This window comes from Amblyraja radiata, chromosome 28, assembly GCF_010909765.2.
Source record: "Amblyraja radiata isolate CabotCenter1 chromosome 28, sAmbRad1.1.pri, whole genome shotgun sequence".
Lineage (NCBI taxonomy): Eukaryota > Metazoa > Chordata > Chondrichthyes > Rajiformes > Rajidae > Amblyraja > Amblyraja radiata.
The window spans coordinates 24,692,311-24,717,727 of NC_045983.1; the positions used below are offsets into that span (position 1 = coordinate 24,692,311).

The following is a 25,417-nucleotide window of genomic DNA, read 5'->3' on the forward strand; positions in this document are numbered from 1 at the left end:
TCATAAAGTTATGCAATGCATAAAACAGGCCCTTCAGCCCACCATGTCTATGCCAGCTTGTTAGGCGCTTCCCCCTCCTGGTGAATGCTATGTACTTACCTTTCTCTGTTTCTATCCCAAGTACAGGCCTCGTGGCTGTGAGTCTGGAATCGAGGGGTTAAAGGCTCCTGTACCCAATTGGCCAAGCTGCGTCAGGTGACGGGTGACTCATCTGAAGTATAAATACCAGAGCTTCCCAGGATTCTCCTCTTCTTCGTCGACCCTGACTGATGAGCAGACTGCTGGTGTGAGCCGAGGAAAGCCTGACCACATGGCATAGAACTTTGTGTACTTTCACCATTCCTTGTTAACAGATATTGAATTGGGACGGATAAGGGCTGACCTTAGAGTTTTCGTGTATTTTGGTTTCAGGGTTATATCTCTTTAGGCAGGTTTTAGAGTCTCCGGTTCGACGGCCCATTACGTGGCTGGCTGGAGCATTGTTAAATTGTTTGTCAGTTTATCCATATCCCTGACTGGGTTGTTTAAAATCAGGTTTGGGTTTTGTGTTCCCATGAATAATTAAAACTGTTTTTGAACTTGAACCTGGTTTTTGACTTGTGTTACGCGGCTCTGAAGTACTTGCCTTCGGGAGTCGTAACACAGCTCATCATAACTAATCCCATTTACCAGCAGTTCGTCCACTGTGACTTCATGATTCAAGTGTTCGTCTGGATGTTGTTTAAATGTTGTGGGTGTATCTGCTTCCACCATTTACTTAAGCAGCATGCTGCAGGTTGCAATCACACTCTGGATAAAAAATATATTCTGCAGATCCCCTGTATAACTCTATTGTCTCACCTTAAACATATACCCATTGATCTGTGTCATCTATGCCATGAGGAAAAGTTTCCAATTATTCACTGTCTCCATACCGCACATAATTTAGTTGGAAAAATTAAATGTTTACCAACATGAAATGGTAATCTTGTTTTTTTTTATGTGATCTCTGGATATTGGATTATGTTGGACACCTGAAGAATATGTGAAATCCATTCACTACATGTAAAGAAGGCAAGGCTCAGTCATAGAGTTATGAAACATCCCATATCCGTGTAAAAATAACACATAATGTGAAATAATGAAAACTGTGTCAAAGAGTTGGTATGTGAATAGTTGGTGTGTGAATAGTTACCAAAGGCACAGGAAATCCAGAATATAGTTTGCTTGGAGTCCAGCCGACTGGAAGGTTAACCCCGTCCTCATAGCGAGCAGGAAGCCACCGGATGAGCAGGGTGTTGGAGGCCCCCCTACGCGGCCTCTGCCTGGAAAATGGGAAAACTGACATTAGTTTCTGTAAATACACTCACAATGCATTTGATCCAAACACAAAACTTCGACAGGGTATTCCCATCATTCTGTAATCCCCCTTTTCTCCTTATCTCTTCATCTCACAGTATTTTGTCTTTTCATCTCTGGCCTTTGTCCAACCACCTGCCCATTTAAACTCCCCACTTCTCCCTCCCTCACCTGTAACCACCTATCACTTGCCAGGTTTTGTCTTGCCCCCACCTCTCTTCCAGCTTTCGCCCTGCTACCATAATCAGACTGAGAAGGGTCCTGACCCACAGTGTCCCCCATTCATGTCCTCCAAAGATGCTGCCTGATCCGTTGAGTCACTCCACCACTGTGCCTTTTTCTATCCCATAATCCCAGGTTGACAGGGACATATGAATGCCAAATTCATAAACTCGTAAATTATAGAAGCAGAATTAGGCTTTATGATTTGAAGATGTGGCAATGGTTAACTGTGCTGAATTATAACACTTGCTTCACTTTGAGTTTGGTTTCACAACCACTCACCTTCCTTTATTTTGACTTCAGTGGACAGGAGACTCAAATAGGTAGGAAAACTGTGTAGGAAGGAACTGCAGATGCTGGTTTACACCAAAGATAAACACAAATTTCCACCAGGTGGCGCCTTCAATGGCTGCCTCGCCAACAGTCTGTCTTGTCCCATCTTTCTTTGTTATTTTTTAGGATGTGTTAAATGTATATTTTGGTGTTCGTTAGCTTTTTTTATGTCAGGGGGCGGGAGACACCATTTTTAATCTCTTACCTCGACGGAGATGCGACTTTTTCCGTATTGTATCTCCGTCCGCACTGAGGCCTCACATCGAGGAGCTGGTGGCCTCTGCTGGAGACCGACTTCGGGAGCTCCAACCGCGGGAGCCTGCAGGACCTAACATCGTTGAGCTTGCAGGACCTAACAGGACCTAACATCGTGGAGCTTGCAGGACCTAACATCGTGGAGCTTGCAATGCCTGTCGGGGATCGACCTCGGATCCAACCGCGGGATCCTGCGGACTTTAACATCGTGGAGCTCGTGTTCCCTGGTTGGACTTCGGGAGCTCCAAGCCACAGGACCGACCCGACGCGGGAGTTTCAATCGCCCTGACGCAGGAGCTATGATCGCCCCAACGCTGGAGCTTCGATCTCCCTGATCACGGGGGCTTCGATCCCCGGCTGCGGGAGCTTTGATCGCCCCGACTGCAGATGGTTGGACTGCCCCGACCGCGGGAGAATAAAGAGGAAGAAGATTAGACTTTATTGCCTTCCATCACAGTGAGGAATGTGGGGAATCCGCTGTGGTGGATGTTTATGTTAACTTTTATGTAGTTGTGTGTCTTGTTGCTTATTTTAGTATTGCTGTATGGTAATCTAAGTTTCACTGTACCTTAATTGGTACATATGCCAATAAACTGACCTTTGATCCTTCGAACCTTCGAACCTGTGAAAATGCTGGGGTAACTCAGCTGGTCAGGCAGTATCTCTGAAGAAAAGGAATCAGTGACGTTTTAGGTCAGGACCCTTTCTCAGAGAGTCCGGGCTCTCAGTCTGAAGAAGGCTCTCAACCCGAAATGTCACCTATTCATTTTCTTCAGAGATGCTGGCTGGCCCGCTGAGTTGCTCCAGCATTTTGTCTCTAACCTGATATGTAATGGCTTGCTTTGCATTCATTGGTGTAAAGGTAAAAATGTTTATTGAACGGCAATTATTGTTTGGCAGTTAATTAGAAAGAGGACAAGCAGCCATCACCAGCACATCATGCCTCACCTGTTGTTGCATATGGAGGTGAAGGTCCTGTATCGGTTTGTCCAACAGTCGTCAATGCAGACTGGAGGCTGACGGAGAGCTTGGCAGCCTGTGATGCGTGCAATGGTGACCAGGTCAGCTGATGTTAAAAGATCTGTAAGATACATACTATCAGTCCTAGTCCTAGGACTCACACACAAAGTGTCCCGCTAAATACCTCAAAGTTCATCAAACAGAATTGTTAGCTGTTTCTCACTGCATAAATTCCAACCTGGCCCATCTGCAGCATTCTCCATTTTTTGGTTTCACTTTCACACTCACCTGTACTCAGGGTAGTTTACAGTGGTCTTACCAACCAGCAAACTTTTGGGAGGAAAGCAGATCACCCAGGAGAAACTCACGGGAAGAACATGAACATTCTACACAAGACAGAGTTGAGGACAGAAACTGAACTTGGGTCAATTTAGCTGTGAAAGAGCTGCATTGTATACAGCACCACTACACTGCCCTTACTGCTTGATGATAATAATATGTCGAAGAATGGTCCCAACCCAAACCATTGTCTATTCATTCCCTCCACAGATGCTGCCTAAACTGCTGAGTTATTCCAGCACTTTGTGTTTTACTCAAGGCTCCAGTATCTGCAGATCATTGTGTCTCCATAATAACGTTGAGTCAGGCAGCATCCGTGACAGAATAAACAGAGTTATTGCTTCAACTCAGTGATCTGTAGTGAGAGCTGGTCTATTGACTTACAACATAACACTGCTTCTCTCTCTACCTGACCTGCTGAACACCTCTTGCACTTTCTGCTTTTATTTCAAATTTCTAGCAGCTGCAGTTTTTGTGCTTTCTGACAATAACCTTGTCCCTTGTCTCAAGGTCTACCACATGCTATGGGCCCGTGCTGGCACCTGAAGTGGGACTAGCTGCAGCAATCCCTGCTGTGCCCAGCTATTCATATTAAGTTCCTTTCATCGTGAGCTGGCTGCTGAAATGGAAATCTGGTGACTGCAAAACCTTTCACATTGGAGGACAGCACGAGCTGCCATATGCCCTGAGAAAGCCTTCCTTCCCACTAGAAGCGAAGAGTGTCATAAACCACAGATTGATTGCAGAGTGCCAAGAAGTCACTAGTAGGCAATGTAGCCTCGAACTATCAGTAAAGTGTTGGGTAACTGGTCTGTCCAGTGCAGGAAATGTTGGGTTGTGCTACGTTCAATCACCAATGCTCCCCAGTCTTGTCTCCCCAACCCCCACCCCGCCCTCCCGCCAGCCACCAAGACTGTATCTGCAACACCTTTTCTACATCATGAAACTTTGGTGAATTGAACAAAATCACCAGAAAGAAAAGGCTCACTGGCACTGACAGAAAGAGGTCATGCCAATGAAAGCAGTAATTGTTTCCTTAATTGTTCGTCAACTAACCTGATGCATTGAGATCCCGTCTGTGGATTCGATGGACTTTTTCTTGGACCAGGTTCAGTGTGGTTTCCATGTACTCTGCTGATCTCACTGCAACCCTGGTTTCAGCCAATGGGTGCTTGATGAAGCGCATGAGGTCATGTGGACTCAAGTCTCTTTTGAGCAGCCGTTCCTTTTGGCTGGAAGTACAGAGGGCAGATTATTTGGGAAGCAGCAGGTCAGGAATTTAATTCTTGAATGTTGACCCATGATATTGTGAAACCATACTACAATAAACAGAGATTCATGCCTTGGACACTCATCAACTGAGGGGACACGGTGCAACATAACTCGGCTTGTACTCGCTAGAATTTAGAAGATTGAGGGGGGATCTTATAGAAACTTACAAAATTCTTAAGGGGTTGGACAGGCTAGATGCAGGAAGATTGTTCCCGATGTTGGGGAAGTCCAGGACAAGGGGTCACAGTTTAAGGATAAAGGGGAAATCCTTCAGGACCGAGATGAGAAAAACATTTTTCACACAGAGATTGGGGAATCTCTGGAACTCTCTGCCACAGAGGGTTGCGGCATGAGCTAATAAAGACTCTTCAGGTCATATATCCAGCATAGTGAATTTCAGTATGCTACTGAATTGGCAAAGCAGCATTTCGTTTATATGTCTCTTATACTTAAAGGAAACCCCAACTGGAGGTTAAGGCCAATGAATGTCAGAGGAAGAGAATGGCAGGAATAGATAGTTGTACAGAAAAGTCTTAAGAAGATCTTCTGGTCACTAGAAGGTCAAGAGTCTTGGGGTAAACAAGAGTAATATGGTAGTGATTGTGTGCCACTGAGGCCAATGAGGTGCTGGATATCTGCATGTTGGGACCTTTGTGCCAGTGACTGAGTATGTGGCATTAGCCTTAAAGGCTTATAGTGATGTATGGGGCTTAATTCATAGGTTCCCAACCCTACCTGCGCAATGCAAACAAGGTTGTTCTAGAAGTGATAGAGGGTGTAGTTGTGATGTATATTGGACAATGTGCCGGGTTTGTGAGGCAGGGTGTACAGGCATGGGAACGTCACAGAAAGATGAGAGATCCAATCCAAATAATTACTACTGATCAGTCTCCTCTCAATCAGCAAAGCATTGGAGAGTTTGTTCTAATGTATTATCACTGATATCTCGCCAATAATTTTCACAGCAACGCCGAGTTTGGGTTTTGCCCCGAATCCAATGCAAAACCTTAATCCAAATAAGAGCTGAATTCAAGAAGTGAGTTGAAAGTGACTCTTCTTCACATCAGACCTTCAATGGACCAAATGGGGCAACAAAAAGTACCAGTAAAATTGGGATTCATAAACATCATGGATAAAGTGCTCCAACATTGGACACAGAACATGCACAGCAGAAGATAGTTATTGAAGGTTAATCATCCCAACCACTTATATTGTTGCAGTAGTCCCGAGACCCAGTCCCTACCACTGAGAAGGACAGGGCTGGCTAGTGCATGAGAACAGCATCACCCCGACTTGAAAATACAACATCGCTGGGTCTCCGTATTGGAAGTCCCTCTCCTGCAGCATTGTGGTAGCACCATCATCAGAAGAACAAGCACCTGCCTAATGGGAAGATGCTGACCCACCTTCCCCAGGTTAGTAAGGATACTCAATGAATTTTAGTCATACTGGGTGGTAGTCACATCCTGTAAAATCAACAAAATAAAAGGTATGCAGAATGGGTCGTTGAACACCTTTGTTGAAAGTTTACTGTTGCCCACTGTGGAAGTAGTTATTACTGTCCATCATGTTACATAGAAACAAAGAAATATAGAAACTAGGTGCTGGAGTAGGCCAATCGGCCCTTCGAGCCAGCATTGCCATTCAATATGATCATGGCTGATCGTCCAAAATCAGTACCCCGTTCTGTCTTTTTCCCCATATCCCTTGATTCCCTTGGCCCTAAGAGCTAAATCTAACTCTCTCTTGAAAACATCCAGTGAATTGGCCTCCACTGCCTTCTGTGGTAGAGAATTCTACAGATTCACAACTCTCTGGGTGAAAACGTTTTTCCTCATCTCAGTCCTAAATGGCCTACCCCTTATTCTTAAACTGTGACCCTTGGTCCTGGACTTCCCCAACATTGGGAACATTTTTCCTGCATCTACCCTGTACAAAACGTTAAGATTAAAACAAATGTTTTTATAAGATCCCCTCCCATCCTAAATTCCAGCGAATACAAGCCCAGTCGACCCATTCTTTCATCACACGTCAGTCCCGCCATCATGGGAATTAACCTGACGAACCTACACTGCACTCCCTCAAGAGCAATAATGTCTTTCCTCAAATTAGGAGACCAAAATTGCACACAATACGCCAGCTGTGGTCTCTCCAGGGCCCTGTACAAGTGCAGTAGGACCTCTTGCTCCTAAACTTAAATCCTCTCGCAATGAAGGCTTTCTTCACTGCCTGCTGTACCTGCATGCTTACACTCAGTGACTGATGTACAAGCACATCCAGGTCTTGTTGCACCTCCTCTTCTCCTAATCTGACACCATTCAGATAATAATCTGCCTTCCTGTTCTTGCCACCAAAGAGGATAACCTCACATTTATCCACATTATACTGCATCTGCCATGCTTCTGCCCACTCACCCAATCTATCCAAGTCAACCTGCAGCTTCATAGCACGCTCCTCGCTGCTCATATTGCCACCCAGCTTTGTGTCATCCGCAAACTTGGAGATGATACATTTAATTCCTTTATCTAAATCATTAATGTATATGTAAACAACTGGCGTCCCAGCACCGAGCCTTGCGGCACCCCACTAGTCACTGCCTACCATTCTGAGAAGGACCCGTTCAATCCTACCCTTTGCTCCTGTCTGCCAACCAGTTCTCTATCCATGTCAATACCTTACCTCCAAGACCCTGTGCTCTAATTGTACCCACTAATCTCTTGTGTGGGACCTTGTCAAAGGCTTTTTGAAAGTCCAAATACACCACATCCACTGGCTCTCCCTTATCCATTCTACGTTACATCCTCAAAAAATTCCAGAATATTAGTCAAGCATGATTTACCCTTCATAAATCCATGTTGCATTTAATTCCTTCGTCTAAATCATTAATATATACTGTATAATGTAAATAACTGGGGTCCCATCACTGAGCCTTGCGGCACCCCATTCGTCATGGAGAACATGCAAATTCCAGACAGCACCTGAGGTCAGCGTTGAACCAAAGTATCTGGCACTGCGAGGCATTGCCTCTAGTAGCTGTGCCACTTTGCTGCCCATCATATGCGATGCTCAAAAGTTTCACTTTACAGAGTCAGGAATGGTGCAAGAGTTGTAATAGATGTAATAGCAGTGACAGGATCAGTTAAAGTCAGCATAGATTTATGAAGGGTAAATCATGCTTGACTAATCTTCTGAAATTTTTTGAGGATGCAACGTAGAATGGAAAAGGGAGAGCCAGTGGATGTGGTGTACCTGGACTTTCAAAAATTCTTTGACAAGGTCCCACACAAGAGATTAGTGTGCAAAATTAGAGCACATGGTATTAGGGGTAGGGCATTGACATGGATATAGAACTGGTTGGCAGACAGGAAACAAAGAGTAGGATTTAACGGGTCCTTTTCAGAATGGCAGGCAGTGACCAATGGGGTGCTGCAAGGCTTAGTGATGGGACCCCAGTTATTTACATTATATTGCATATATTAACGACTTAGACAAATGAATTAAATGCAACATCTCTAAACTTGCGGATGACACAAATCTGGGTGGCAGCGTGAGCTGCGAGGAGGATGCTATGAGACTGCAGTGTGATTTGAATAGGTTGGATGAGTGGGCAGGTGCATGGCAGATGCGGTATAATGTGGATGAATGTGAGGTTATCCACTTTGGCGGCAACAACAAGAAGGCAGATTATTATCTGAATTATGTCAAATTAGGAAAAGGGGTGCAACGAGACCAGGGTGTCCTTGTACGTCAGTCACTGAAAGTAAGCATGCAGGTAAGGCAGCTAGTGAAGAAAGCTGAATGTTGGCCTTCATAGCAAGAGGATTTGAATATAGGAGCAAGGAGGTCCTACTGCAGTTGTACAGGGCTCTGGTGAGACTGCACCTAGACTATTGTGTGCAGTTTTAGTCTCCTAATTTGTGGAAGGACATTCTTGCTATTGAGGGAGTGCAGCATTGGTTCACCAGGCTAATTCCCTGGATGGCAGGACTGACATATGATGAAAGAATCGACTGGGCTTATATTCACTGGAATTTAGAAGGATGAGAGGGTTTCTTATAGAAACATATAACATTCTTAAGGGATTGGACAGGATAGATGCAGGAAAAATGTCCTGATGTTGGGGGAGTCCAGAACCAGGGGGTCACAGTTTAAGAATAAGGGGTAGGCCATTTAGGACTGAGATGAGGAAAAACTTTTTCACCCAGAGAGTTGTGAATCAGTGGAATTCTATGCCCCAGAAGGCAGTGGAGGCCAATTATCTGGATGTATTCAAGAGAGAGTTAGATATTGCAGTTAGGACTAATTGAATCAGGTTGATATGGGGAGAAAGCAGAAACAGGGTACTGAATCTGGAGGATCAGCCATGATCATATTGAATGGCGGTGCTAGCTCGAAGGGCTGAATGGCCTACTCCTGCCACTATTTTCTATGTTTCTATATTTCTCAGAGTTACATTTGACCTAATAGGGAAACAAGAACTGCAGATGCTGGTTTACAAAAATTGGACACAAAGTGCTGAAATAACTCAACGGGTCAGGCAGCATCCCTGGAGAACATGATTAGGTGACGTTTTGGGTCAGGATCCTTTTGCAGGGATGCTGCCTGGCCTACTTGTGTCCTTTTTGTCACATTTGACCTTCATGTTTGCATTTTTTAAAGCACAAACTATTGTTTTTTACCATCAGCTTTTTTTTCTCCACTACTTCCTTCTCCTCAGAGGGATCTCAATTCTATGCAATTTTCTGTGTTCATAAATGTGGCCAATCTTACATACAGGTCTAGGCAGTGTGAACAGACTGTTCTACATTTGGCGATGGGACATTCTTGTGTGACCTAATTCCCTCTATCAAATAGGGTTCAATAACTGGTAAAGAGATGTTGGAATAAGCGAGTTCGGTATTCAGAAAAACGCAAGGAATCATGGGATTTGTCAAAGGTCACAAGCGATAAAAACTCTCAGCAGCCATGCATGGACATAGACCAGTGCCTCATCTGCAGCCTGGATCGATCCCGGGTCTCCGGCGCCGCAATCACTGCCGAACCGCCACTGGACCTTCCCCGTCCCCTCCTGAGTGCACCCCCCTCCTCTGTCCAGGGGCAGCTAGGGCACCCCCAGGCCCACAGGCAGCGCGGAAAAGCAGCGCTAAATCCAGCTCAACTCTGCCTGTTAACCTACCAGCCCCGCCTGGACTTATGGAAACAACAGCCCAGGCCTACAGCCAGCGTGGAGAAGCAGGGCCAAATCCACTGCAACTCTGCCTTTCTCACCAGGTTAACCTACAGCCCTGCCTGGACTGATGGGACACCAGCCTGGAGCCGTGGAGTTAGCCCTGCTGTCTAAAGTGTTTTTTCGCTTGTGACCTATAACCTGGGCACGTGCAGTCGGAATACCGAACTTGCTTATCCTGGATGATTTGGGACATTGGGGGTTATTATATAGTATTTTCCTTTATGAGATATCAGCAAGTGTTCCTGAAACCACCAGTCTGGAAGATTTCAAATCACATAATGCAAGGAAGAACATTCATGCAAGCATGGTGTCTGTGAATCACCCATTTACCATTGTCAAAACAAAATGAAGAATCGCACCAAATGCTCACATGAATAAACTGAACAATAAAATGGGAACTGTTCTCATTCTGAATGTGCTAGTCTTTATTTTAAATTCAGTCATTGCCGAGCCCTTTGTAAAGTGTTAGTCCGACACTATAATCGAGAGAAAGTACCCACCATTTTCTGGTCTCCTTATATGCTCTGTCCACTGTTTCCATAGCTCTCCGCACTGCACTTTTTAAGTATGGACTGCCAAGGCGTATCTCATCATCTGCAATAAAAAGACAACAGATTGGAGCTGCACAATCTCTGCAAGGTCAGGTGTCCAATCGACTTAAGTAGGAATTTACGTTGCGATCAATAATGTAAATTAAGTCAAATGATGTAACTGTATTGTCAGAGAAGGATGTATTTCAAGCTTATCGGTTAAAGAGGGATAAAATGCCTTTAAATTATCTTTTATCTGTGGGCATGAGATTAGAAAATGAGACAATGCAACTGAGTGACAAATGTCGTGTCAGGAATATGAAAGTGAGCACCTTTGGTAATTTAGTCAGACAAGAAACAATGAATTAAAGTGAGAACATAAAACTTGTCAAACTTGTGATGTTCCACTCGATCCAAGATTTCAAAAGAGAGAGTTAGATTTAGCTCTCAGGGCAAAAAGCAGGAACGGGGTACTGATTTTAGATAATCAGCCATGATCATGTTGAATGGCAGTGCTGGCTCGAAGGGCCGGATGGCCAACTCTTGCACCTATTTTTCTATGTTTCTATGTTTTCTATGTTTCTAAAATTCATGTGAAAGGAGAAAAATTAGGTCATTCAGTCCATCAAGTCTGCTTCGCCATTCAATCGTGGCTGACCTATCTCTCCCTCCTAACCACATTCTCTTGCTTTCTCCCCACAACCCCTGACACTTATTTGTAATAAAAAAATCAATAAATAGTGCTAAGCAAGAAAAAATTTCATGATAATAACATTAATATTTTAACATAACAAGACGTTTGTTTATTTGATGGAAAATGTAGAGATGGGATAAAAATCATTTTTAGGTGACCAGTGTGTGTTATGTGAATAAGAGCCAGGGCCTTAAATATTTAAAATATATATCAATGGTACTGAAGGACAGGGAGCTGACACTATAATGATAGACGGGATAGCACGTTGTGAGGAAGACGAGTCAAGATTTAGAGATCTAGTTCCCATGTTTAAGAAACAAGGAATGTTAAGGTGACTGAAATGGTGACCTTTAACGCAGATGAATGAATGAATGAAAACTTTATTGTCATTCAGATATACACCTAGACACAGTGCACCTTGAACGAAATTTCGTTGCATTTGACTCTCCAATCAGGTAAATAGTAAAAGTAAAAGTGCTAGGTGCGTCCATAAAAATGCCTCATGTGCATGGTTCTGTAAAATAAATATATATAAAAAGTTTTTTTTTAAAAAAGTGTCGATATTTTAAAAGTTCTAGCCTCAGTTTTGTTGATTGTTCAGTAATCTTATGGCCTGGGGGATGAAGCTGTTGCAGAACCTGGTTGTCCCGCTCTTCATGCTGCGGTACCTCCTCCCAGAGTTAAGCAGTATAAACAGTCCGAATTGTGGGTGTGTAGGGGCTCTGGTAATGCCCTTAGCTCTAATCAGACAGCGCTTGTACCCCATGAGATAGAATATACAAAGCAGGGAAATCTCACCACAATACAGTCTGTTAGTGAGAATGCAATCACAAACTAGTACATATGGCTTTGCACTCCCAATATAAGTAGGAATTTAATGCAGTTGAGAAAAAGTTCACATGGTTAATTATTGAAAAAGAGTTGTATTGAGCTATGGCTGAACTGGTTGGTTGTTTGATTAATTGAAAACATGAGTGTTTGATTAAATTAAAAAATATCTTATGGAACCAAATATGATAGAAATGGGTCATGATAGGTTAGATGATGAGAGATGTTTACTTTTGTGGGAGAATTTGGATCAATGGGATAGTGTTTCACACCAACAGCCCGTTTCTTTAACCATATAACTATATAACCATATAACAATTACAGCACGGAAACAGGCCATCTCGACCCTTCTAGTCCGTGCCGAACACGTATTCTCCCCTAGTCCCATATACCTGCGCTCAGACCATAACCCTCCATTCCTTTCCCGTCCATATAACTATCCAATTTATTTTTAAATGATAAAAACGAACCTGCCTCCACCACCTTCACTGGAAGCTCATTCCACACAGCTACCACTCTCTGAGTAAAGAAGTTCCCCCTCATGTTACCCCTAAACTTCTGTCCCTTAATTCTCGTCATGTCCTCTTGTTTGAATCTTCCCTACTCTCAGTGGGAAAAGCTTATCCACGTCAACTCTGTCTATCCCTCTCATCATTTTAAAGACCTCTATCAAGACCTCTATCAAGTCAAATTTAAGGTGGAGAGGGGGAAGATTTGTTTCTCCTAGTGCTGTGATTCCCTGATACATTGATTCCCTGACACACTTTGGATTCTGAATCACTGAATATAGTGTGTAGGATAGAACTGCAGATGCTGGTTTAATTCAAAGGTAGACACAAAATGCTGGAGTAACTCAGTGGGTCAGGCAGCACCTCTGGAGAGAAGGAATGGGTGACATTTCGGGTCGAGAACCTTCTTCAGACTTAACATATTCTTGACCAAAGTCGTGATACCCTTGGACGATAGTGACATTAAGGTGCAATGGGAACAGATAATAAAATGGATCAGAGGCTGAAAACAGATTAAGATCTTATTAAATAGCAAAGGCACTACATTGCCCAGTCATACTTATTGCTCATGTATACTGGTGTGTTCTACTCAGGGGGACAGTCAGACTGGTCAAAGAACTAGGAAGGGGAAGGGATAGAGAGAGAGGGAAAGCAAGGGATACTTGGAGTTAGAGAAGTCAATATTTATACTGCTGGGGTATAAGCTTTCCAAGCGAAATATGAGGTGCTGTTCCTCCAATTTGTGTTGGGCCTCGCTCTGACAGTGGAGGAGGCATAGAACAGAAAGGTTAGTAGAGGAATGGGAGGGAGAGTTAAAGTGTTTAACAGCCGGGAGAACAGGTAGGTTTAGGTGTACTGAAGGAAGATTGCTCCCGATGTTGGGGAAGTCCAGGACAAGGGGTCACAGCTTAAAGATAAGGGGGAAATCCTTTAAAACCGAGATGAGAAGAACTTTTTTCACACAGAGAGTGGTGAATTTCTGGAACTCCCTGCCACAGAGGGTAGTCGAGGCCAGTTCATTGGCTATATTTAAGAGGGAGTTAGATGTGGCCCTTGTGGCTAAGGGGATCAGAGGGTATGGAGAGAAGGCAGGTACGGGATACTGAGTTGGATGATCAGCCATGATCATATTGAATGGCGGTGCAGGCTCGAAGGGCCGAATGGCCTACTCCTGTACCTAATTTCTATGTTTCTATGTTTCTATGAACGGAGGTGTTCAGCGAAACGATCGCTGAGCCTACGCTTGGTCTTGTCGATTTATATGTCAATCAAGTGGGCCCCTTTCTTGAATGGTTGTGTGTTTCAGATGATGGTTTTGTCATAAAGCTGTTGATTTTTTGTTCTATCTGTATTCATTGCTTTAGTTGTAGTGAGGAAAAGTCAACCAGCTCACCCTGACGTATTTTTTAGGGGTTATCATTGTTGAAAACAGATCAATTGTTGGCAAATATTATATTGGAGGAGTTTGACTCAGTCTCTTACCTGCATGAACTCTGTGAAGCAGGAAAACTCCGAAGAGGATAACACTCAAGGACCACACAGAAGCCATGCTAAAATAAATATATTTGGTGCATCAGTCAGACACAGGGCTGTGAGACTTGAGATAAGTTAAAGTGAGGACACTTAAAAAGCTAAATAACACAGGCAGCTAAAACTCAGATACAAGTAGGCCTACAAGGGGATACATGGAGACAGACAGTAATGCTTACATACACAGCCATGTAATCCATGGCAGAGATAGGATGGCTTGGTGGTGCAATAGAAAGCAGTGCTGCTTCACACCTCCAGGCATTAGACCTCAGACACTGTCTGTGTGGAGTTTGCACAATTTCTCTGTGATGGTGCAAATGATACTGGGTTTTCTCCTGCATCCCATGGTCTCCTTCCATTGTCACAATAAATATGTAGGCATTTCAAACAAAAGCAGATTTTGCTTATGAGCAAAGACCTGTGCAAAACATCTGGGCTGGCCTTCCAATGCTTCACTGATGAATTGCTGTTCAAGAAGACGTTGTCACTGGATGAAGTCTTAAACAGAGATAAGGCTTGGTTTCTAATAGCACAAGTCTTATCCCCATGCTGGAAATAATGGTATATAAACGCAAGACTTACTTTCTTTGTCAATGAGACCTGAAATAGGGAGATGCCAGTTGCGAGAATGACCATAAAATGATCAAGTTCAATGCGGCTGGGTATAAATTCAATAGGCTGGATAAAAACTGCTGAGGAAAGGGATTTGAGACCCCACTTAATGTTCAGTAGATTACCTATAAATATATAATACTGAATAGCACGGATAAATGTCATTGTAAATTAGCATGGTCCTAAATAGATGAACACATTTAAGGGAAAATAAAGGGGCAATAAAAGTGATTGAAAAAGCAAATACTTGACTTAGTTATAAAAATATGGTAAATTTATGTCAAAGAGTATTGCGAAATGCAGAAAAAATAACACAGAAAAGAAAATTATTAAGTCCTTTCGGCACAGTTAAAATTGAGAAAAAGACAACAATACCCTTCAAGTTGAGAATAACCATGAAATAGTAAATATTCTGAACGTTGGTTCTTCCAAAAATTAAAAGGATCTTTTCCGCAAACAGAGATACCCCAAGGAGATGCATCACACTCACCTTAGGACTCCAATTCCTCCTGCAAGAGTCTTCTGAAACTCAAAGCAGCATATGACATTTAAATACTGATGAATTACGTCACATATTCCTGTTTGACAAGATGAGTACATTTGTAAAAGTCACAACAGAATACTGTATATTATTACTAATTTTAATGTGGAATGTGCAAACGTAAATAGGCGGGTAATTTTCAACATAATTATGGCAGAGGAGATAAATTGTGCAAGTGATCATAATCAGGTATGCACGTTTTAACAATAATCCTAATGTCAGCAGATTGAGAGTAAGTTTTCTGCCCTTGTACAGCAACAAGGGAATTCTGAGAGTCATGGGCCTGTCCCACTTAGGCGACTTTTTACGCAATCTACAGGAGACTATGCGGTCGCCACATGTTCGCGGGTGTTTACCAGGGAGTCCCCTTCATGGTCATGAGTAGTGCCCTCAGACTCGCAACAAGTCGTAACGGCATTCTGGGCGACCAGAATTTCAACGCCATGGGGAGTAGTGAGAAGTCTCGTGACGTAGGTGCAGTGGTAGTGGGTCGCCAGGAGGTCGTAGGTTGTCTTAGGTTGTCGCCGTTGCTGACTGGTGAATTTCATTGGCTCATTGGGAAAAAAAACATAAACAGTAGTTTTCAGAACCAAGGATAACCGACCTGTAATGTTAATGTTCTCCGAGCTTCACAGCTGTGTATCTCTAGCTTCTTAAAAGTTGTCTCCACTCCTTCTCCACACCCCGTCTCCTCCTTCACACCCCTTCTCCACCCTCTCCCCACCTCTTTTAAAGGGCTTAAGTGACCTTTCCCATACACTGTGCTTTCACCGTCTTAATTACAGCGCCAACCTTCCAGTTTATCGTGTTGTGTGTGTTTCACATTGGCTTTGCACCGTGTGAATTTCACTCCAACAGTGCTCCCCCCGCTTGCCCTGTCCCCCACCTGCATAACTGGCTGGTGAAGAAAGTGATGTGTGTATGTGTGTTCCACTCTGACAGTCGCCATTCCAGTCGCTGTTTTTTCAGCGACCTGCTACAACTTGACAGTCGCCTGAAAAATCACCTAAGTGGGACAGGCCCATCAATGAGACCTGGGTGAGTGGCTGATATTCCAAGTGGTCTGCTGAACTCCTCATAGGCGGCTGCATATATGACAAAAAAAAAACCTTACCCCAAAAAATTGCTACAAAAGGTTTCTCAACGGTTTTTTGTAGTATCAGGTGTGCTTAATAACATACCAAAAGTCTACTACAGTCAGACCATTGGATAGGTCTAATTTTCAAGATGGCATCCAAGATCCATTTAATGTAGTATTAGCATAAAAAGGAATATTTTCCAATGCAAGTATAGGTCTACCTCATGACACATGAAAATCAAGTAATATGAATTACAGTATAACTATGCCCATGTTGTGAATTTGAAATAGGCTCTTAAATGTCTATGGGGAAAATGCCGTCCAAGATATGATGACTGGAAAACCAGTGCAAAGAGTTTTCCGTGGACATCTGTCTCAATCACCTGGTTGTGTCGAAACACTTGGAGGATGACCCACAGTTTCAGTCATTGGTAGACCAGGCGGGAGCAGCGTACTCATCCTTGGTAGAGATAGAAACTACTTTGGAGAGTGCTGTAGCAGCGGACACGTTAATCCAAATCAAAGAAAAGATTGACACAAAAAAGGCAGAACTTAGCACAAGGTCAAAAACCAGTCAACTGTGGATAAACTATCAGAGAATCTTGCAGACTGCCCTAGATTTGATCAAAGCAGATCGCACAGAATCTTGGATGCTGCACTTGCACACAGTGTCAGACTGCCTGCCAATATTTGCCGCCTCTGGGCACTACAACTATCTGAAGTCTGCATATTTCTATATCCAAGAAATGTGCCAACTCAAGACCAGACATCCTGATGTATATGTCAAATTTTCCAAGGGTTTCCATGTGATCCGCCAGAGCAACCAGTTCTGGGCAGGCCTTAGCTCTGACCTTGTCATCGAGCAGATATTGATGCAGTCCTTGAAGAGTCATACAGGATCGATTCATGGAAGTGGAATGACCGAAGAAATGCGCGCGTTGTAGACCATGTCCACACCCATCACATCTGAGTACAAGAACGCCATGCAGGAATTCAATGATCTCACGTACACGACTAGCGAGCAATACCGAGAATCAACAGAAACAAGGATGAAATGAGATCATTCTGACTTGGAAAAGATCAAGGAAAAACTTTCCACTTGCATGCCATTCTCTTCAGACCCATCTCTGACAAACATTGTTACTGGTGTAGTCACCAAAGAGGATATGAATGTGCATGTGTTCGAGAATGTTGGGCGTGAGATCGTTGAAAAAATGGTTGGAAAACCAGTTTTTGGGATCTCGTTCAAACGGAAAGACCGCGCAAAATCCCTTGCAGATGAGTTCAACATCAGTTGCCCAAGGCTGAACCATTGATCCTGCCCTGCTGTTCCAACGATTTATATTTGTGTCCAAAACCAGAGACCTTTCACTGGAAGATGTAATGAGCTATGAGCTAAGCCCATTCCCTACATCCCTATTTGAAGCCAAATAAATCTTTCGTGAAGCCGACATGCAGTCGCTGAGTTTTCAAGCAAGGAATCAAACAAAACTGTCATTGATCCTATCCCACCAACTGAACATTATGTCCTTGACGGTGGGTCCCTGCTTCATCGCTTGGCATGGAAAAGGGGTGACAGTTATGGTGACATTGCAAACTCATACGCTGAATTTACCATACGCCATTATGGTAAAGCAACCATAGTTTTTGATGGTTATAGCGAAGGTCCTTCCATCAAAGACAATACGCATCAGCGACGCGGGGAAACATAGAAACATAGAAACATAGAAATTAGGTGCAGGAGTAGGCCATTCGGCCCTTCGAGCCTGCACCGCCATTCAATATGATCATGGCTGATCATCCAACTCAGTATCCCGTACCTGCCTTCTCTCCATACCCTCTGATCCCCTTAGCCACAAGGGCCACATCTAACTCCCTCTTAAATATAGCAATGAACTGGCCTCGACTACCCTCTGTGGCAGGGAGTTCCAGAGATTCACCACTCTCTGTGTGAAAAAAGTTCTTCTCATCTCGGTTTTAAAGGATTTCCCCCTTATCCTTAAGCTGTGACCCCTTGTCCTGGACTTCCCCAACATCGGGAGCAATCTTCCTGCATCTAGCCTGTCCAACCCCTTAAGAATTTTGTAAGTTTCTATAAGATCCCCTCTCAATCTAAATTCTAGAGAGTATAAACCAAGTCTATCCAGTCTTTCTTCATAAGACAGTCCTGACATCCCAGGAATCAGTCTGGTGAACCTTCTCTGCACTCCCTCTATGGCAATAATGTCCTTCCTCACGTTTGGAGACCAAAACTGTACGCAATACTCCAGGTGTGGTCTCACCAAGACCCTGTACAACTGCAGTAGAACCTCCCTGCTCCTATACTCAAATCCTTTTGCTATGAAAGCTAACATACCATTCGCTTTCTTCACTGCCTGCTGCACCTGCATGCCCACTTTCAATGACTGGTGTACCATGACACCCAGGTCTCGCTGCATCTCCCCTTTTCCTAGTCGGCCACCATTTAGACCTACCCGATCGCCAACTTCAATTCAAAAACTGAGTTTGTGGGAAGAAAGGATGATATCCTTTCCAGACCTTGTAACAAACAAGGACTTATTGATCTTGTAACTGAGAAACTGCAGAAGCAGGGCTGCACTGTTATCAATGCATCAGGGGATGCAGACGTGGACATTGTCAAGTCTGCAATTACGGCGTTACAACATCAGCCCACGACCTCGATAGGGAAGGATACAGACTTACTCATTCTTCTTCTCCACTACGCTGAGATGCCAAACAATAAGGGCCTCTTTTTTCGTTCTGACAAGTCCATAGTTCCTAAGGTATACGACATCATCGAGATAAAACAAGTCCTGGGTAGTGATTTGTCTTCTCAGTTGCTGTTTATTCACACTTTCACAGCATGTGATACAACTTCGCGCATTTTAAGTTTTGGCAAAAAGTCAGCTTTTCGGAAACTTGGGAATGGTGAATCGACCATCCAGACATGTGCCAATGCATTTCGGCTTCCAAATCAAGCAAACAATGTCATAGAGGGCCTTGGGAGCAAGGCGATGGCAGTTATGTTTGGTGGAAAGAGCTTCTTTGCGCTACAATCTTCTTAGCAAGCAAATCGTTTGCGCCAAGTAATTTGTTACCCCAGAACGTCTCCCTCCTACCGAGTCCTCAACTTAATATCATTGCCTTAGAGTGTATTACCAGATCATGGTGTGGATTGGCAACGAGAGTGACATGAATGCGGTGGATTGGGGATGGAAACTGGAGGGCAATCGGTTTGTTCCAGTTATGACTAACAAAAGTGTTGCCCCACAAAGCCTCCTGCAGATGGTCCACTGTAATTGTACAACTGCTTGCGAACAAGACGGTGTAGTTGCAGAAGATACGGGCTACCATGACCCGCTCACCGACTTCTCCATGTTCAACCCCCGGGTCACCGGTGCTATCCCCGTATGGGTCCCCGGTTACTTCCCCGGTGAAGGGAGGAGACGCGGATCTGTATCGCACACGCGCGGGATGGGTTTGTAGGCCACCCCTTAGGTATGGGGATTTTGCTTAAACCATCTATACGTCCCTGTATGCGCTATTAACGTTTCGAGTACTGTATTACTCAGCCATCACGTATTTGTGTGTTTATTCTTGTAGGCCACTTGCATTTAGATGTGCTTCACTTTTATTTCTAGAAGGAAAGATGTAGATTGGTTACTCCACACTAACAAATGTAGAGCATTATTATTAGCAGTTGCGCCTACTACACGGTTCATTATATCGTAACCCAGCTTGTGCTGTTAGTCTATTTGCCGCTACACAGCTGAAGCAACATGCTGTAGTGCACAGTAAGTGTCTTAATAAACACTGCTGTACCATGTTTGTGAGAATGACTGGGTCATTAACAATTATCTCCGAACTTCCTAAAGCCAACATCCATATATTATCTTAGAGAACAAGGACATCGAACTGCCATTTCAAAGTTCCACTTCAAGTCACAGATCATTGGGAAATGTATTGTGATTTCCTCATTGGTGTTGTGTCACATTCTGGTATTTTCTGCCCAGAGCGTTATGGAAATTCCTTCCCTGCACGTGCTGCAGTAGTTCAAGGAAGTCTGAAAGAAAAATAATCTAAACCACAGGCTTGTCTCCTTAGCCAGATTGCTTTACCACGGAGGAAGATAATGCCATGACCAAATTACTACTTGTTCTGCCTGATTTCACTGTAGCTTAACTGGTACATGTGACAGAAAACTTCCCTTGACCGTGAAACGTTGAAAACTTGATTTTCTACTGGAACCTAAGCAAATTAGATCCTTAGCAAACTTCCAACAATGGCTACAAGTGAAACTGGTTCCCTGTAATCCATGTTCATGCCACCTAGAGCATGTGAGGCTGGGAAAGCACATCTCAGACACGCAAACACTCAGCATAGGAGCACCGCAAGGCTGCATACTCTCTCCTCTCCTCTACTCTCTCTACACAAACGACTGCACCTCCACAGACACCTCTGTCAAGCTTCTCAAATTTGCGGATGACACAATCCTGATTGGACTGATCCAGGATGGGGAAGAATCTGCCTACAGACAGGAAGTGTCACAGCTGGCGTCCTGGTGCCATCGCAACAACCTGGAGCTCAATGCTCTTAAGACAGTGGAATTGATTGTAGACTTTAGGAGAGCTCCCCCTCCCCTCACCCCACTCCCCATCAACAACACCACAGTCACATCTGTGGAGTCTTTTAAGTTCCTGGGAGCCATCATCTCCAAGGAGCTTAAGTGGGAGGCTACCATCGACTCCACAGTCAAAAAGGCACAACAGAGGATGTACTTCCTGCGGCAGTTGAGGAAGCACAATCTGCCACAGGCAACGATGGTCCAATTCTTCACGGGCATCGTAGAGTCTGTTCTCACCTTCTCCATCATGGTCTGCTTTGGCTCAGCCACCAAGCACGACACCTGGAGGCTGCAGCGAATCGTTCGAACAGCAGAGAAGGTTATTGGCTGCAACCTTCCCAGGAAACGAGCGGGCAAGATCATCTCTGACCCCTCTCACCCTGGCCACAAACTCTTTGAATCATTTCTTTCTGGAAGGCAACTCTGGACTGTCACAGCCAGACATAAAAACAGTTTTTATCCACGAGTAGTTGCTCTACTCAACAGACAAAAATCTGTAGCCTCCCTTTGATCTGGTATTTTGTTGGTTCACATGCTTGTTCAATGGTGTTTTAACATTAATGTATTATTATTGTTTTCTGAGTCATTCATTTATGACTAACAAAAGTGTTGCCCCACAAAGCCTCCTGCAGTGGTCCACTGTAATTGCACAACTGCTTGCCGAACAAGACGGTGTAGTTGCAGAAGATACGGACTACCATGCACGCCCCGCTTGTGGACCATGTCAAGACGAGAATTGGGAGAATCCACATAATCAGCCTTGACAGGAGGCTGCATGGTATTCCGTATCTTCTGCAACTACACCATCTTGTTCGGCAAGCAGTTGTGCAATTACAGGCCCTCTATGACATTGTTTGTTTGACTATTTGTAAATCTGGTGCTGATTAAAGTTATTTTTCAGAAATAAGTATTATGGGATTTGTAATCACTTTGTAATGTAATCACTTCACTATACTTTAAATATGCTAATTGGATTCCTAGGTCCCCGAAACATGGGGTTAGGCACCAAAATTACTTGTCTATGATGAATGATGAAGTAGTAATGGACATTTTCATAGCTTGGCGGACATATTCGTCCGCAATCTTGGATTTCACAATTATGTGTTCACTTTACTATAATTTAAATATGCTAATTGAATTCCTAGACCCCCCAAAACATTGGATTAGGCTCCAAAATTATTTGTCTATGATGAATAATGAAGGAATAATGGGTATTTTAAGGATTTGGCAGCCATCTTGGACGCCATCTTGAAAATTAGACCTTTTTTTTTTAGGTCAAACTACATATGCAGCCGCCTATCATGTTTTTGTGTCAAACCGTAGAACTATTTCACCAGCAAATTAGTTTATTTTCCATTTTGTTACGAATGTATACAGATGTCACCGGCTGATCAGTTTTTGTAGTTCCCTCACCTCTTTTACAGAGGGTTGTATGCTCAAACCTCCTAGGATTGCTTGAGTCTCCGAGTTGCCTATAAGTTGCCATGCGAATGCTGCTTATTTGAATTTCAAATAACTCATTTAATGAGGCATCCCTCCACAGTACATGGAAAAAAACAATAATGGCATTGTTTAAAAAAAAATATGGAGTTATTCCTTTTGTCTGGCTAATATTTATCAGCACCCTACTCAAAAGGATTGTCTGGCAATGATTTCTATCTGTGGAGTCTTGCGATCTGCGATCTGCACATTGGCTACAGAGTTCCTTATTTCAGAACAATGACTACATTACAAACCAATTTTTACATGGAAAGTTATTTGTTCATCCCATGGTTGTGAAAATAGTCATACGATTGCAAAGCATTTTTTATCGATATGTGTTTAATTTGAATGCAGCACGCAGGAGCAAATTTATTATAATGACCACCTTCTGGAAAGGGGTATCGATGGAGAGGTCTGATTGTTCTCTGATGCAGGGGAAGTTGACGCTAGAAACATCTTACCTTCACTGCCAGTTGCAGAAGAGCTATTTGCTGAAACATGGTGAACTCCATCCATCCAAAAGCACATTCAATACTATCATTGCCATGTGCCAACTCCAGGAGAAATGAAGGAGTAGTGTATCTGACAAGTGGTCTTCAACCTGAAACATTTAATTTTGTTTCTCTTTCCAAAGATGCTGAGAACTTCCATTGTTTTCTGTATTTATTTCAAATCTCTAGCATCTGTAGTTTTTTTAATGCGTCTTATGGATCATTGCATGTATGCAATTAGTATGAAATTCTTGCACTAAATATTATTCACGTTATTCCCTTTATCATGTATCTGTACACTGCAGATGGTTTGATTGTAGTCATGTATTGTATTTCCACTAACTGGTTAGCACGCAACAAAAGCTTTTCACTGTACCTCAGTACTCGTGACAATAAATAAACTAAATGAAATTAAATTAAACGAAAGTTCACTAGAATCTAACACCATGATTATGCATGTGCAGATTTGAGGGCAAAATCATTTATTTTTTCTCTGAATAATACAAGAGATTGGACCTTTAACATTGCATCTAAACAAAACAGAGGTTCCATAACAACCTTCCCATGACTATAAAGGCTCGTAGCAATGCTCTGGAAAAAAATACTATATGCTGGAACTCATCTCTCAATAAAAATACATATCAAAGATAAAACAATGTTATCTTCTGTGCTCCAGGCAGTTGTATTACTGAAGAAAAAGATTATTTGAAGATCAAGCTCTGAAACCTGGCACAAGCCTCACGGTTTAGCAGCATCAATAATCTCTGAAACTTGGACTACCTTTAGCAGGCAGCTCAAGTCACTGGAGATATACTACCAGTGCTGCCTCCACAGAATTCACCGAATCCACTTACAAGAGAAGCAAACAACAATCAAGTCCCTCTCTCGGGCAAAATCCCCGGAATTGTGTATTAATCACATTCACTGTTCGAGGCTTAGTCATGGCAAGAGATTACCAAGTGACAGAGAAAATGATTCAAGGATAATCTGTAATTCTCCTTGGAAAATATACAACAACCCTGTAGATTAATCAGAATCCCAGTCCATGAATACTCACAACGGAAAAGGAACATTCAGGACGATATTGACAACCTTGAATCCATTTGTTGTGATAAGTCCATAAGTCATAGGAGAAGAATTAGGCCATTCGGCCCACCAAGTCTGCTCAACCATTCAATCATGGCTGATCTTTCGCTCCCAACATCATTCTCCTGCCTTTTCTCCATAACCCTTGACATCCTTACTAATCAAGAATCTGTCAATATCCATAATGCCCTGAGTAAAGGGTGGAAGGAATTTTCTGCCTCCCCAACTACCCAACTGCTTATCCCATCAAATACCTCCAGAGTCCCACACTGGCTTTCATCAGTCACCTCAACCCGCAGAACTGGCAGCAAATCACCTTGATCCCGAAATGGTGCCTGAGAAGCAGGTGTGATGTAATTACAGAATATATCCACCAGCTAACCAGTGGCAGTGTGGACTGCAGCTATTTACAATATACATCAATGATTTGGATGAAGGGATTCAAAGTAACATTAGCAAATTTGCAGATGACACAAAGCTGGGTGGCAGTGTGAACTGTGAGGAGGATGCTATGAGAATGCTGGGTGACTTGGACAGGTTGGGAGAGTGATCAATGCATGGCAGATGAAGTTTAATGCGGATAAATGTGAGGTTATCCACTTTGGTAGCAAAAACAGGAAGGCAGATTACTATCTAAATGGCGTCAAGTTGGGGAAAGGGGAAGTACAACGGGATCTGGGGGTCCTTGTACATCAGTTTATGAAAGTTCTCATGCAGGTACAGCAGGCAGTGAAAAAAGTGAATGGCATGTTGGCGTTTATAACAAGAGGAATCGAATATAGGAGCAAAGAGGTCCTTCTGCAGTTGTAGAGTGCCCTAGTGAGACCACACCTGGAGTATTGTGTGCAGTTTTGGTCCCCTAATTTGAGGAAGGACATTCTTGGTATTGAGGGAGTGCAGCGTAGGTTTACAAGGTTAATTCCCGGGATGGCGGGACTGTCATATGCTGAGAGAATGGAGCAGCTGGACTTGTACACTCTGGAGTTTAGAAGGATCAGAGGGGATCTCATTGAAACATATAAGATTGTTAAGGGCTTGGACACGCTAGAGGCAGGAAACATGTTCGCAATGTTGGGGGAGTCCAGAACCAGGGGCCACAGTTTAAGAATAAGGAGTAAGCCATTTAGAACGGAGACGAGGAAACACGAGGGCGGTGGAGGCCAGTTCTCTGGGTGCTTTCAAGAGAGAGCTAGATAGGGCTCTTAAAAATAATGGAGTCAGGGGATATGGGGAGAAGGCAGGAACGGAGTACTGATTGGGGATGATCAGCCATGATCACATTGAATGGCGGTGCTGGCTTGAAGGGCCAAATGGCCTACTCCTGCACCTATTGTCTATTGTCTATTGTCTATTGTCATCAGGGACAGCAGGATTATACTATAAATACTACTGTAATTCCATAGCTTGCTATTTGTTTCACACTACAATGGAAAGTGCAGAAGGGTATGCCAGCCACTCTTTGA

The 25,417-nt window shown here is 43.4% G+C and overlaps 1 protein-coding gene across 1 annotated transcript in view; it reads right to left on the minus strand.

Annotated features, from left to right (window-relative positions):
* Nucleotides 1–14,059, minus strand: part of LOC116989169 (eosinophil peroxidase-like) — a 40,972-nt gene extending 26,913 nt beyond the window's left edge. Inside the window, exons 1-5 of the mRNA XM_033046395.1 lie at nt 13,993–14,059; nt 10,450–10,543; nt 4,504–4,679; nt 3,097–3,229; nt 1,175–1,304 (exon numbers count right to left, since the gene is read on the minus strand). Of these exons, the coding sequence (XP_032902286.1) occupies nt 1,175–1,304; nt 3,097–3,229; nt 4,504–4,679; nt 10,450–10,543; nt 13,993–14,059 (600 nt within the window). The remainder of the gene's footprint in view (nt 1–1,174; nt 1,305–3,096; nt 3,230–4,503; nt 4,680–10,449; nt 10,544–13,992) is intronic.
* Nucleotides 14,060–25,417: the final 11,358 nt, after the last annotated feature.